At 45.6% G+C, this 12,344-nt stretch overlaps 1 protein-coding gene across 1 annotated transcript; it reads right to left on the bottom strand.

Annotated features, from left to right (window-relative positions):
* Positions 1-4,716: 4,716 nt before the first annotated feature.
* Positions 4,717-11,225, bottom strand: LOC117006380 (gasdermin-A2-like). The gene is made up of 15 exons (XM_033078788.1): positions 10,968-11,225; positions 10,636-10,837; positions 10,211-10,376; positions 10,047-10,140; positions 9,616-9,669; positions 9,221-9,372; positions 8,177-8,441; positions 7,825-8,020; positions 7,408-7,573; positions 7,242-7,335; positions 6,810-6,863; positions 6,415-6,569; positions 6,070-6,220; positions 5,289-5,362; positions 4,717-5,151 (listed from the first exon to the last, which is right to left on the bottom strand). The coding sequence occupies exons 1-15, from the start codon at positions 11,185-11,187 to the stop codon at positions 4,915-4,917; spliced, it is 2,280 nt and encodes a 759-aa protein (XP_032934679.1). The 5' UTR covers positions 11,188-11,225; the 3' UTR covers positions 4,717-4,914.
* Between the last annotated feature and the right edge of the window lie 1,119 nt (positions 11,226-12,344).

Raw genomic sequence — 12,344 nt, 5'->3', positions numbered from 1 at the left:
CACTTGCCTGTTTGTGGGGCGCTGGGTGTGCAGAGCAGACCACGGAGCTGCCGAGGTGATGTGGGCTCTGGAGAGCAGCAGGACTGGGAGAAGTTCTCTGGCTTCCCTTCTGTTCAGAGGTGTGGAAGTGTTTGCTAACTATGGGAGTGGTGAGTTTCACAGGAAGCTGGCACTCCCATAAACCCCGAACAAAGAGTAAAGTAATTTATCTTACCTTGCTGACAATAGGCTCCCTGAAGCAGCACCTGGGCAGGAGCAGCATTAGATCCAATCCTTGCTGGCAGATCTCTGGCTGTTCACAGCAGATTTATTATTTCCTATTGTTATTCCCAACATTTTCCTTTTACTGTGCTCCTTCCCAGTGTTCAGTTGTCTCCAAATGGCCGTTGTTTGCGTAATTCTTCATGAGCAGAGTTTATTATATGGACTTTAGATAACGCAAAATTCTGCAGATTTAGGAGATGTAAACCCATGCCTGGAAGTGTCCCAGACCAAACAGGACAGGAAGGTGTCCCTGCCTATGGCAGCAGGTGGGACTGGATGGGCTTTAAGTCTCTTCAACCCAAACAATTCCATCATTGCATGATTCAATTGTATAGAGCCATGTAATGTTGTACCTCTTTTAAAAATTGAGAAATGGACTCGGGGGGAGGGTATTGGAAACAAATTCCTCCCTGTGAGGCTGGTCAGGCTCTGGTACTGGTTGCCCAGTGGGAGAGTGGAAGGTGTCCCTGCCCATGGCAGAGGCAGGAATGGATGAGCCTTAAGGAGCCTTCCAGCACAAGGCATTCCATGTTTCCTGGATATGTTACCATGCTTGTATGAGAGCAAAAGATTTCCACGTGAAGATTCCAGGACTCAAGTGCAACTTTTTACCTGAATACTTCACTTTTATTAGTCTCTCTTAGAATACTGTAAAAAGGAGTAATAAAAATATTCACACTTTATTTTACAAAGTTCTCTACATGAGATTCTGTATCCACAGTAAAAAGAAGGCTATGGGAAAAAAGCCCTAGAACTTTGTACACAACATTCCTTTAAAAAACCCTCCCACCTAATTCAGCTGATTTAACTGATCCAAGGAGGATATGGACACACCAACACTCACATGCTTAAAAGATATCCTAGGCAATACTAAAGCAACATAAGTCACAAGGAGGAATATTAATGTGTTAACCCACTGCTGTCCCCTCCTCGAGGGCCAGTACCGAGTTTCTAAAAACAACCCAAAATTGAACAGTGATTCAAACATAAAAGTACTTGAGAATAAGTAGCCCTCCATTTAGTTTCTTCCAGAGGCTTTTTCCTGCAAGGGTTTGGACTGTTTGCCAGGCTGGTAGCTCTGTAAAACAACTCCCAGGTCAGGATCCCTGACTGAGGAGCGCCAGGCTGGGAGGACTTGCTGGTTTTCTGAGTGTCCTGGAGCTGGGGCTGCCGTACGCCGTGGATACGTGCGTGGTGCTGACAGTGGCTGAGGAGACTCTGCCCAGTTTGGTATGGGACAGGCTGCTGCCAGTTCCTGAGAAGGCTTCCAACCTTTCAAAAGCTTTTCTCTTTCATTGCAGAACAAATCAGATAATCTTGAAATGCCTTCTTACCAGGATTTGTTTCTCCATCACAGGAGATTTGATCTCTCCAGGTGACAATTGCCCTGGTCATGATACTGGAAATCTGTCAAGTGTGATGTGATCTGTCAGTGAAGAGAGGCCCTGCCTCTCTCTCTCCAGTAATTGCTTACACCACCCCGGCACATGTCACTGGCTCTTCTTCTTCTTGCGATACCACAAACCTCTGAGCTTTGGGCCAATTTGCTAGGACTTCCAAGATCTCAGGATGATTTGGGTTTCCCAGTCAAGCTCACTGGGTAATGAGGGCAGCTCAAACCCCATTGTAGGCTGTAAGGAGCTCTTTCTCAGTGTGGCTGTAGCTGGCCTTAGATCCTTAGTGTGCTTGACTCCAGAACCTGAGAGGTCAACCTCAAGTGTCCAAAAGTATCTTCTGGCAGAGGCTCCAGGATGGACCATTCATTCTCTGTGGCTGCAGTGTAGAGCATTTTCATCACATCTTGTCCTGTCCTGCCTGGCTCATGGGTTACTGTGTGGGCAATCTTGTGCATGATCTGCTTGAAGGCATTCTGTTGTTCAGGGCCCCACTGGAAATCCAGGTCTTCTGGACAAAGTTCATAATTCTTTCACTTTCTCTCTTGTTTCCCCTTAATTTGGGTGCCGAATTTGTCTTGGTTTGAGACAATTTAAAGGAGAACAGTCTGCGATGAACTATCTCCCTTTAAGGGCTGAAGCAATTCCATCCCACTGAGAAGGAAGGAGATACTAATGGATAAGTGAAGAAATAATTTACTGACCAGCAGAAGAGCAAAAGGCAAAGAATGACTCTGAACAAGTGCCAGATACAAAATTGCCAAATCATTGAACTCACTCTAGAAGAAATAGATTCCAGAAAATGCTGGGGACAACCCACTGATCCACCCCAACAGGTGGAGCTCCAGAGCTGAGCACATGGTTTGGAGAACAAAGGGAAAGGTGATGTCAGTCTTCCTCCACCAGCCCTCATGCTCTTCTTATCTGCCTAAAGCTGGAGTTCCAACTGGAGCTCTCCAGATCAGGCAGAAAACTGGTGGAGGGACTTTGCCTTCCTTGCAAGAGACATCAGGGCAGGCAAGCCAAGGGCTGGGCTGGGACCATTTGTGATGCTCTTTCTGTGGCCAGGCACTGTGGGTGAGTTGGAGCAGCTTGGAGTGGGGCTGTCCCACTCGGTGGCATGAGGCAGGTGCTGGTGGAATTCGCCCCAAGGCAGCTCAAAACCACCAGCACTCAGAGCTGAGAAGAAAGAAAAAGAAAAGAGAATCCAAAGAAGTATAAGGAAAGAAGGGCTTTGCCTGAACACAAACCAAGTATCCCCAAAGCAAATAGTCCACTGCAGAAGAGCCAGAAGCCACCCAAGAGGAGTAATTTGAAAAGGGAGCTTGCTAACAACCTCTGTCCCCCCACAAAGTGTTCTCATTTATAGGGTGTTGAAGATCCAGTAACAATTGAGTGTGTGCTGGTTTGAAAGCAAAACCATTGAGAGACTCCAAGTCATAAATAAAATTTAATAGGAAAAAAAGAGACAAATAAAACACATGGAATAGTACAAAAGAAAATCCACTGGCAGAGTCAGCATACAACCTGACATCCCACTTGTTAGGGTGGTGGGAGCAGTCCAGATGAAGTGGTCTTGTTAAAGTAGTGATTGTGTAGAAAGGTCTGGTAGCTCTTGTGCTCTGGAAAGCAGTGGGTAGGGGCTGCTTTGGTGTTCCAAAAGTCAGTTTGTATCTAGGTGTGAAATGCTTGTCTCCTCCCACTGGGTGGAGCATCTCACAGAGGGATGATGTAATTTTATCAGTCATGCAGTGGGACTCAATGGCCCATTAGCAGAAATATCTTCCTGGAGGAAGGATGGATCATGGGAAAGATAAAGAGCACTGCCCCATCTGTTTTTTAACAGATGTCCCATTAGCAGAGGATATCTGCCATGGAGATAAGAATCACTGCCCCACCTGGTTTCAACAGTTCATGAAGATGGTGATAGTAAAATATGTGCTTTTGGGCACATCTTCACATTGTAACCTAGGACAAGGTGCCGACAGATATGGAGCACAGAAGATTATGGATTACCTCAGGCCACTTAGGCATGGTGTGACTTCTGGAATGTGTTGCAGGATTGGTGGATAACTTGACTTTCTACAGATGTAGAGGATGAAGCTCCCTCACCCTCCCCAGAACCCAGTGGGGAGCTGGGCCACCTCATGGTTTGGGTGTGACAAGCCATAGCACATCATTGTTGCTACCTTGCTGCCTTTCACTGCAGTGTAGGATTTCTTGGAACTGATATTCAGGTAATAGAAAGGATGTAAAAACCCGAGTAAGATATACCACCAACTGCTAGCAGTCATGGAATTATAAACATTTTATTTGTAGACCTGGGAGAAGACTACATCCTCTTAAAGATATGCCTTGCTTCAACTTGTGACCTCTTGAGCAGCCTGAGTTGCCTGGACATTTGAAAATGATCCCAGTGGATCTATGAACATCTAAGGAAGCCTTTCATTGAGTGCATGGAAAAAGGTTTGAGTTAGTCAATAATTATTTTCCATCCATTTCATTGTATGCATGCAGTGTGAGTGGATGAGGAAGTGGCTAAGTGTCCTTAATTTCTGATATGGATTCTATCCTGAGTTTGTCGGTTGTGCCATGGGACCGATAGCACATGAAAATAAGAAATTGCCATTGAAAACACACAATTGCTCAGCAAGAAGCTGCTCTTTATTTAAAAAGTGATAATGAGAGGATTTTTGCTCTGAAGTGCTTCCCCATGTCACTCATGCAACTCAGGAGGATAGGACCAGGGAGGTGTCAGTGAAACCTCTGGGATTTTCCCACCTTCCTGGCACCAGCAGTTCACGGAGTCCCTGCTGAAGCCCAGAAAGATCAGGGTGAGTGAATCACTGCTCCTGTTTTCCTTTGGCTTTTGTTTCCTTTGTATTTCCCCTTTTCCTTTGCATTTCCCCCTCTTCCCATTCCCTTTATCCTTCCCTTTCCCATTTATTGATTGCAGCAGCAGCAGCAGCATTTTGGGGGAAGCAAGATTACATGAGTCACTGCTGGCAAGCCTGGGATTCTTTGAGCTTGTGGATTTTCCGGTTGCACCTCAGTATTCTTGGGGAGACAGACAGACAAATCCACATTGATATCCAGCCTATCATAGCATCAAGAATTAATTTTCCAGCCTTCAATTTGCTTTTCCCAGCAAAGCCTTGAGCATTAACAAGGATGATATTGGGAGAGAAACGTGGTTGGTCATCAGAGATCTCCTGGTCCTTTACAGAGGGTTTCCTTGGGCAGGGCCTGGTGTGTCCTACTTGGAGCCACTCAGGAGTTTGAGGGCGTACAGGGCTACAAACAGGGCTGCCACGGCCTCGAAGGATTGATCCAAAGAAACAGCTGATCCATCTTCGTGGAGCTGTACTCCACTCATCTCCACCAGTTCCATGGTTAACATCTGTTCCTCCTTGTGTGGGAAGGCGAGCAGGCTGGCATCCACTTGGAAATTACACATCTTATCATCCAGGTCATGTTTCAGGAGGTTTTCAACCTTCAGAGCAACAACAAAGAAAATCAACATCATGATTTCAATCAGTTGTCAAGTTGTGACATCACTATGGAGATGTTGCTAGAATTAAAATAGTTTGTGCCCCCTTGAAAGGAGCCAAGTGTGATGTGTGATCTCACCAGGTTCAGCTGTTGGGACAGAATCTTCCTTTCCAAGGATTCCAGCAGCAGCAGCAGCTGATCGTCCATTAACTCTGCAGAAATAAACTGGGTTTGGATCCCAAACCTCACCCCAAGGTTGGTAATGGGATGGGACTGGTGAGCAGGAAGGGAGAGAGTAAAGAGGAGGGGAAGGGTGAACATGTCTCGTAAAAAGTGCCCATTTGGTTGGAAGTTCTTTGGATGTTTTAATGGAACTGATTTGTGCAGCCTCACAGTGAGAGTGATCTGGCTGTTACTCACAGAATCATGGAATATGGAGTTGGAAGGGACCTACAAGGATAATTGAAGTCCAGCTGCTGTCTCTGCACAGGACATTACCAACAATCCCAGTTTGTGGCTGAGACAGTTGTCCAAAGACTGCTGGAGCTCTGTCAGCCTTGGGGCTGTGACCATTCCCTGGGGAATGTGTTCAGTGCCTGAGCACCCTCTGGGATGAGAAGCTTTCCCTGATATCCAATCTGACCCTCACAGACACAGCTCCAGCCATGTGCTTGGGTTGTGTCTCTGGTGAGCAGAGCAGAGATTGGAGCTGGTCCTTGGGCAGAAGCTGTGACCACACTTTGAGGGAGCAGGGAGCCCTGTGTGGGTGTGGAGGGGATTTCTGTCCTCACCTCTCCATGGGACATGGATGTAGATTGCACTTGAGGAGGAGGAGGAGTGAGAGAGGAAGGCAGGAGGGAATGGCAGGTCTGGGGGTCATTCCTGCCTTGCTTTTCCTTCTAAAGTCCCAAAGCCTCACCATGCAAAGCATCAAGGATGTAGGTGATTCCTTCAGCCAGCTGATGGAGACAGTCTTTTGGAGAATGCTGTAAGGTGCTGAAAAGTTCTTTTAACTCTGGGCTCTCAGTTTTCAGCTCATACCCATCCCTTTCCTCAGGAATATCTTCCATCTGTGGGAACAAGGGAAAGAAATGTCAGGATCTAGGGTCAGAGGCTGCTGCTTTTCCAGTACAGTGAGATGTGCTGAGTGAGGGAATTTTGGATGGACAGTTGTGGCACAGGACAGGTGAGTCATAGAGCAAGAGGTGTGGTCCTGGATCTGTCTGTATTTATAAATTCTGGGAGTCAGAAAATCTTCACTTACTTTCTGGCTGAGCTCTTGTAGGAGTTTCTTGTCTCTCATGGCAGCTTTAATGGCGATGAAGACAACGAGCAGGAGGTCAGGAGACAATGTGGTGAAAATTTGACAGCGGTATTCCACTTCTCTCACCACTTCTTCCAATTTTCCCATTGATTCATCTGCAAACCAGAGTGAGACCAAATCTGTCACTTGAGTTCTAGTCATTCATTAGCAGCTCTAAACCATATTTTGAAACATTAGTGTGAATTTTTTGAAGAGATCTGGAATTTAGGCAGTTGTGATGTCTGAGGAAACAGCCAAATGCATCACTCCAGTTGATTTGTCTTATACTGAGTGATTAAATCTTTTCCAGAGCAGGTAAAGTTATGCTAGTGGAGTCAGTAAAATACATTACTTACCATTAGTTACATCTACTGCATTTCCCACAGCTTTTAGTAGGAAATAGTCCAGATCTGAAAGAGGATAAAAGGCACAGTTTTCTATACTCGCCTTCCCAGATTCCTCACTGGCTCTTCTGAGAAGGAAAGGAAAAGAAACACCAAAACTCTGCTCTGTGTGCCATTTATCACCAGGAGCTCTGCAGCTCCTGAAATGTAGATCTGAGATTTCCTTCTTTCCTTTCCTCATTGACCCCCCAAACCAAAGTGCATCTTTGGCCTTGCCTGGGTTACCTGACCTCTCCCAGCTGATTTCTGTTCCTTACACTGCCACCACTTTTTTGCACACAAGCTGATGGCAGCTCAGGGGCCAAGTGATACTTCCTAAAATGTTCTTCCTCTTCTGCACTGTTTCTGGAGAGGAGGAATTGGTCATTTCTGGAAGTTACTTACCCCATACTCCATCTCTAATGTGTAGAGGGATGGCCCTGAAGGCCAGGGTGCAGCCCTTGGGTATGACTATGTCTTTGTTCTTATCTGTGTTGCCCTGGTGAATGAAAACAGCCAGTTAGAACATGTGGGTGCAGGTGTTAGGGAAGGAAGGAGAGGGAAACCAAACCTTTCCACGGAATTTGGCATAAAATTTGGCTTTCAAGCCCCGATCTGCCTTGGTGGCTTTCTTGTAGACAGTCTCCTCTGAGGCTTCGAGGATTTCAGTGACCACGTACAGATTGATGTCTCTTCTCTGTTGTTGTTGGATGAAGGAATGATCCATGTTGATTTTTCTAAACGAACAAAAAGCAGGCATGGTTAAAGCAGCAGGATCAGCTGAGGCAGGTTGGGGGAATAAGCCTGTAGAAGGGGAGGCTCAGTGGGGACCTTGTCACTCCATTTCCTGTCTAACCTGGCCTAGTTAGGGGAAATTCCTGCCCTAAGGTCTTAATCTTGGTTTTAGGCTGTTGAAAACCCATTGTTAACATGGCCTGGGTTGGAGGTGGGTAACTGTAGCATGTGTGCTCCCTTTGTCATTGCTTACCTTTCTCTTCTCAGTGCCTCCAGTGACTGCTGTGAAATGCTCTTCTTTTGTGGCTTGACAGTAAATTCCTTGGACAAGGTGGAACCTCCATGCACAGCTAAATTTACAGGGTCACATGAAATGCTGAGACCTCCATCAGCTTGGTCTTTCCAGGTTTTTGTGAGAGGAAATTGTCTGGAATCTTGAAGCAGAGGCTCTGAAATAATTCCATGTTTTATCTTAAGCTGGACTCCACAGCCTCAGCACAGTAATTATATCACACATAGGAAAATTGGTAGTGTTTGGCAACAAACAGTTAAAAAAAATTATATATTGTATTTCATAAATTCATATTGATAAATTTGGGCTTTACCTATGTTTTCACCATCTACTCCAGGCAGCAGCACATCATGCAGTGTGAACCCTGTCCTCTGGTAGTAAGGAGCTGGATGGAATATGGTTTCTGATTTTCTCTTTTTTTTCAGTAGACAGAGTGGCCTGAAATCCTCATTGTCTGCGATGCTCTCAACAGGGACGAATTCTTCTTGTGGATCCATTTGATTTACGACGAATTTGTTGAGTTTTTTAAACATTCTGCTGTGGCTGCGGTTTTGAAGCAAAGGCGAGTGGATTTGTGCCTTGGGAAAGAGGAAACACAAGCTAAGGCAAATTACTTGTCATAATAAGAGGACATTGTACCAAAGAATGCCAAATAGTTGTAAAGTCCCAATGAGAGGTAGGAGCCGCTCCTGGTGCAAGGCCCTGAGAAGCTCTAAGTTGCAGTTGCAGCTCCTCGTTTCTTGTGGGTGATGATGATAGCAGGGAGGGGAGAGAAGAGAGAAAGAGAGAAAGAAAGAAAAAGAGAGAGAGACAGAGAGAGAGAGACAGAGAGAGAGAGGTTCTCACTCCAATGCACAGATTCTTATTTACAAATTATCCAATGAGCTTAAAGTATGAATCTGAAGCATTTCTTCAACCCCATTAGAATTCTAGTTTCTTAGTACAAATGTTTATGTATAATCTATGCATATGGCCTATCTGTACTATCTGAACAATGTAAGCAATATTCATACTATATTTTTGTTATGTCTAAAACTATGTTTTGGAGCCTTCATGGAGACTTATTTTTAAGACACGTTTCCTACACTGTTATCTAGGACTATGTTTTTTAGCTCTCACTGAAACTTGTTGATCTCTCTCTAAGGAACTCAGAGAAGCCTCTGTTTCAGACTCCAACACAAGGGAAAGAAATGTCAGAATATGAGGGCATAGGCTGCTGCTTGTCCTGAGAGATGTGCTGAGTGAGGGAATTTTGGATGGACAGTTGTGGCACAGGGCAGGTGAGTCGTGGGGCAAGGGTGTGATCCTGGATCTGTCTGTATTTATGAACTGTGGGAGCAAGAAAATCTTCACTTACTTTCTGGCTGGGCTCCTGATGGTGGTTGTTTTCTCTCATGACAGCTCTGATGGTGTTTAAGATGAAGAGCATCATGTCAGGAGACAGTTCAGTGAAATTTCTCAAGGACAATTCAACATCCCTCTGCCTTACTAATTTTCCTTGTGAGGGACCTGCAAACCAGAAGAGGTCCTAATCTGTCACTTGAGTTCTAGGAGTTCATTAGCAGCTCTAAACCCAGAGACTGAAACGCTTCTGTGAGTGTTCTTGAAGCAGTGAAGAATTTGAGCAGCTGTGATGTCTCAGGGACGATGCAAATGCATCACTCCAGGTGATTTGTTTTACACAGAGACATTAAATCTTACCCAAAGCAGGTAAAAGTTGTGCAAGTGGAAGCAGTAAAATACATTACTTACCATTAGTTACATCCGCTGCACTTTTCTCAGCTTCTTCTGGGAAATAGTCCAGATCTGAAAGAGGATAAAAGGCACAGTTTTTTATACCAGCCTTCCCAGATTCCTCACTGGCTCTTCTGAGCATGAAAGGAAAAGGAACACCAAAACTCTGCTCTGTGTGCCATTTATCAACAGGAACTCTGCAATTCCTGAAGTATACATCTAAGATTTCCTTCTTTTTTTTCTTCATTGGCCCCCCAACCAAAGTGCATCTTTGGCCTTGCATGGGATATCTGACCTTTCCCAGATGATTTCTGTTCCTTACACTGCCTCCACTGATTTGTACACCAGCTGATGGCAGCTCAGGGGCCAAGTGGTACTTCCTAAAATGTTCTTCCTCTTCTGCACTGTTTCTGGAGAGGAGGAATTGCTCATTCCTGGAAGTTACTTACGCCATGCACCATCTCCAATGTGTAGAGGCATGGTTCTGAAAGTCAGGGTGCAGCCCTTGGGTATGACTATGGTTTGTTTGTCCTCCCTGGTGCCCTGGTGAAAGCAAACAACCAGTTAGAGCATGTGGGTGCAGGTGTGGGAAGGAAGGAGAGGGAAGCCAAACCTTTCCATGGAATGTGGCATAAAATTTGGCTTTCAAGCCCCCATCTGCCTTGGTGGCTTTCTTGTAGACAGTCTCCTCTGAGGCTTCGAGGGTTTCAGTGACCACGTACAGATTGATGTCTCTTCTCCGTAGCTGTTGGATGAAGGAATGATCCATGTTGACTTTTCTAAAAGAAAAAAACATTAGGAAGAGTTTGGAGTATCAGGAGCAGCTGAGGCAGTTGGGGGTGGGGGGAATAAGCCTGTAGAAGAGGAGGCTCAGTGAGGACCTTGTGACTCCATTCCCTGTCTAACCTGGCCTAGTTAGGGGAAATATCTGCCCTAAGGTCTTAATCTTGGTTTTAGGCTGTTGAAAACCCATTGTTTACCTGGCATGTGTTGTAGGAGGGTGTCTGCAGTGTGTGTGCTCCCTTTGTCATTCCTTACCTTTCTCTTCTTAGTGCCTCCAGTGATTCCAGTGATATTCTCCTCTTCTGTGGCTTGACAGAAAATGTGTTGGACAAGGAGGCACCTCCATGCAGATCTGCACTTGCAGGGTCATGTGAAATGTCCAGACCTCCATCAGCCTCGTCTGTGCTGGTTTTTGTGAGAGTGAATTGGCAGATGGAGGGACTCTGATGACGGCACTCTGAAATTATACCAGACTCAGCACAGTAAGTAAATCACACATAGAAAAGTTGATAATGTTTGGCAACAAATGGTTCAAAAACATTATCTATGATATTGCATAAATTCTTATTGATAAATTTGCATTTTACCTGTGCTTTCACCATCTTCTCCAGGCAGCAGCACATCAGGCAGTGTGAGCCCTGTTGACTTGTAGCAGGGAGCTCGGTGGAATATGGTTTTTGGTTTTCTCTTTTTTTTCAGTAGACAGAGAGGCCTGAAGTGCTCATTGTCTGCAATGCTCTCAACAGGGATGAATTCCTCGCATGGATCCATTTGATTTACGATGTCTTTGGTGAGTCTTTTAAACATTCTGCTGTGGCTGAGGTTTCAAAGCAACACCAAGTGGATTTGTGCCTTGGGAAAGAGGAAACACAAGCTAAGGCAAATTACTCCACATAATAGGAGGACATTGTACCAAAGCGTGACTTTAAGATTTTAAAATAATGACTTAAAATCCTCCTCCTTATCTTAGGACACAAGTTTCACAAGGCTGTCACAGAGAATGTTTGGAGAGGAAGCAGCAGGAGCTGTGGGTTGTTTGTCCTTGTCTCCCTTTCCTGGAGAACCCCAGTTATGGTGCAGAGAGAACAGAGCTGGCACAGTCTGAGGATGCTGATTTTAGGGGCAAATGTGCCCCAATACAGAGAGAAATCAGCCCAGCCCAACCTTGTTTGGCAGACTCTTTTGGTCTGCTGTGAACAGCTGGTGTTTGAGGGCCAGAAAGCAATTGCTGGTTTTTTTCTGTCACAGCTTCTTTTTATCAAGTATTTCAGTTTTGCTTTTCTGGTGTTTTACCGAATACAGCCTGGGAGAGAATTGAGACAATCCAGACTGGTTTTGGGAAACTGGTTTTCCGTGGTAGGAAGGGTCCTTAAGGCTCATCCCATTGCCCTCCTTGCTGTGGTCAGGTACAGCTTGCAGTCTCCCAGGCTGCTGCATCCCCTGTATAACCTGGTTATAGACACTTCCACAGATGGGGCAGCCACAGCTTCTCTGGACAATGGGTCCTGGGGCCTCAGCACCCTCAGAGTGAGGATTTCTTCCCCAAATCCCATCTAAACCTGCCCTCTTTGAGTTTAAACCATTCCAAAGACAAATAGCCTTCTCCAAGAGAAGAAGAAAAACTAAGCAAGAACACTCACAGAGAGCTCCCACCCACCCTGTCCCGTACCCAAAGCTCTGGGATAATGCACTTGCCTGTTTGTGGGGCAGTGGGTGTGCAGAGCAGACCACGGAGCTGCTGAGGTGATGTGGGCTCTGGAGAGCAGCAGGACTGGGGAGAAGTTCTCTGGCTTCCCTTCTGCTCAGAGGTGGAAGTGTTTATGAAATACAGGAGCTTCCCCAGTCATACAGGTATCTCTCACCACCAGAAACCCACAGCACAGAGTAAATTGATTTCTCTTACCTTGCTGAGAATAGCTCCCCAAAGCAGCTCCGGGGCAGGGGCAGCGTTAGACCTGATCCTT

This window comes from Catharus ustulatus, chromosome 23 (assembly GCF_009819885.2).
Source record: "Catharus ustulatus isolate bCatUst1 chromosome 23, bCatUst1.pri.v2, whole genome shotgun sequence".
Taxonomy (NCBI): Eukaryota; Metazoa; Chordata; class Aves; order Passeriformes; family Turdidae; genus Catharus; species Catharus ustulatus.
The sequence above is the reverse complement of the archived record's forward strand: the minus strand, read 5'-3'. Positions and strand labels throughout refer to the sequence as shown.

Bases quoted from the DNA above. Each gene is read 5' to 3' on its own strand.
- LOC117006380 (XM_033078788.1), bottom strand. From the start codon at position 11,187: ATGTTTAAAAGACTCACCAAAGACATCGTAAATCAAATGGATCCATGC. The intron at 9,373-9,615 runs GTAAGTAATGTA...TCTGGTTTGCAG, and splicing joins TGCAGCGGATGTAACTAATG to GTCCCTCACAAGGAAAATTA. The intron at 8,021-8,176 runs GTAAAGCCCAAA...GAATTATTTCAG, and splicing joins AGTAGATGGTGAAAACATAG to AGCCTCTGCTTCAAGATTCC.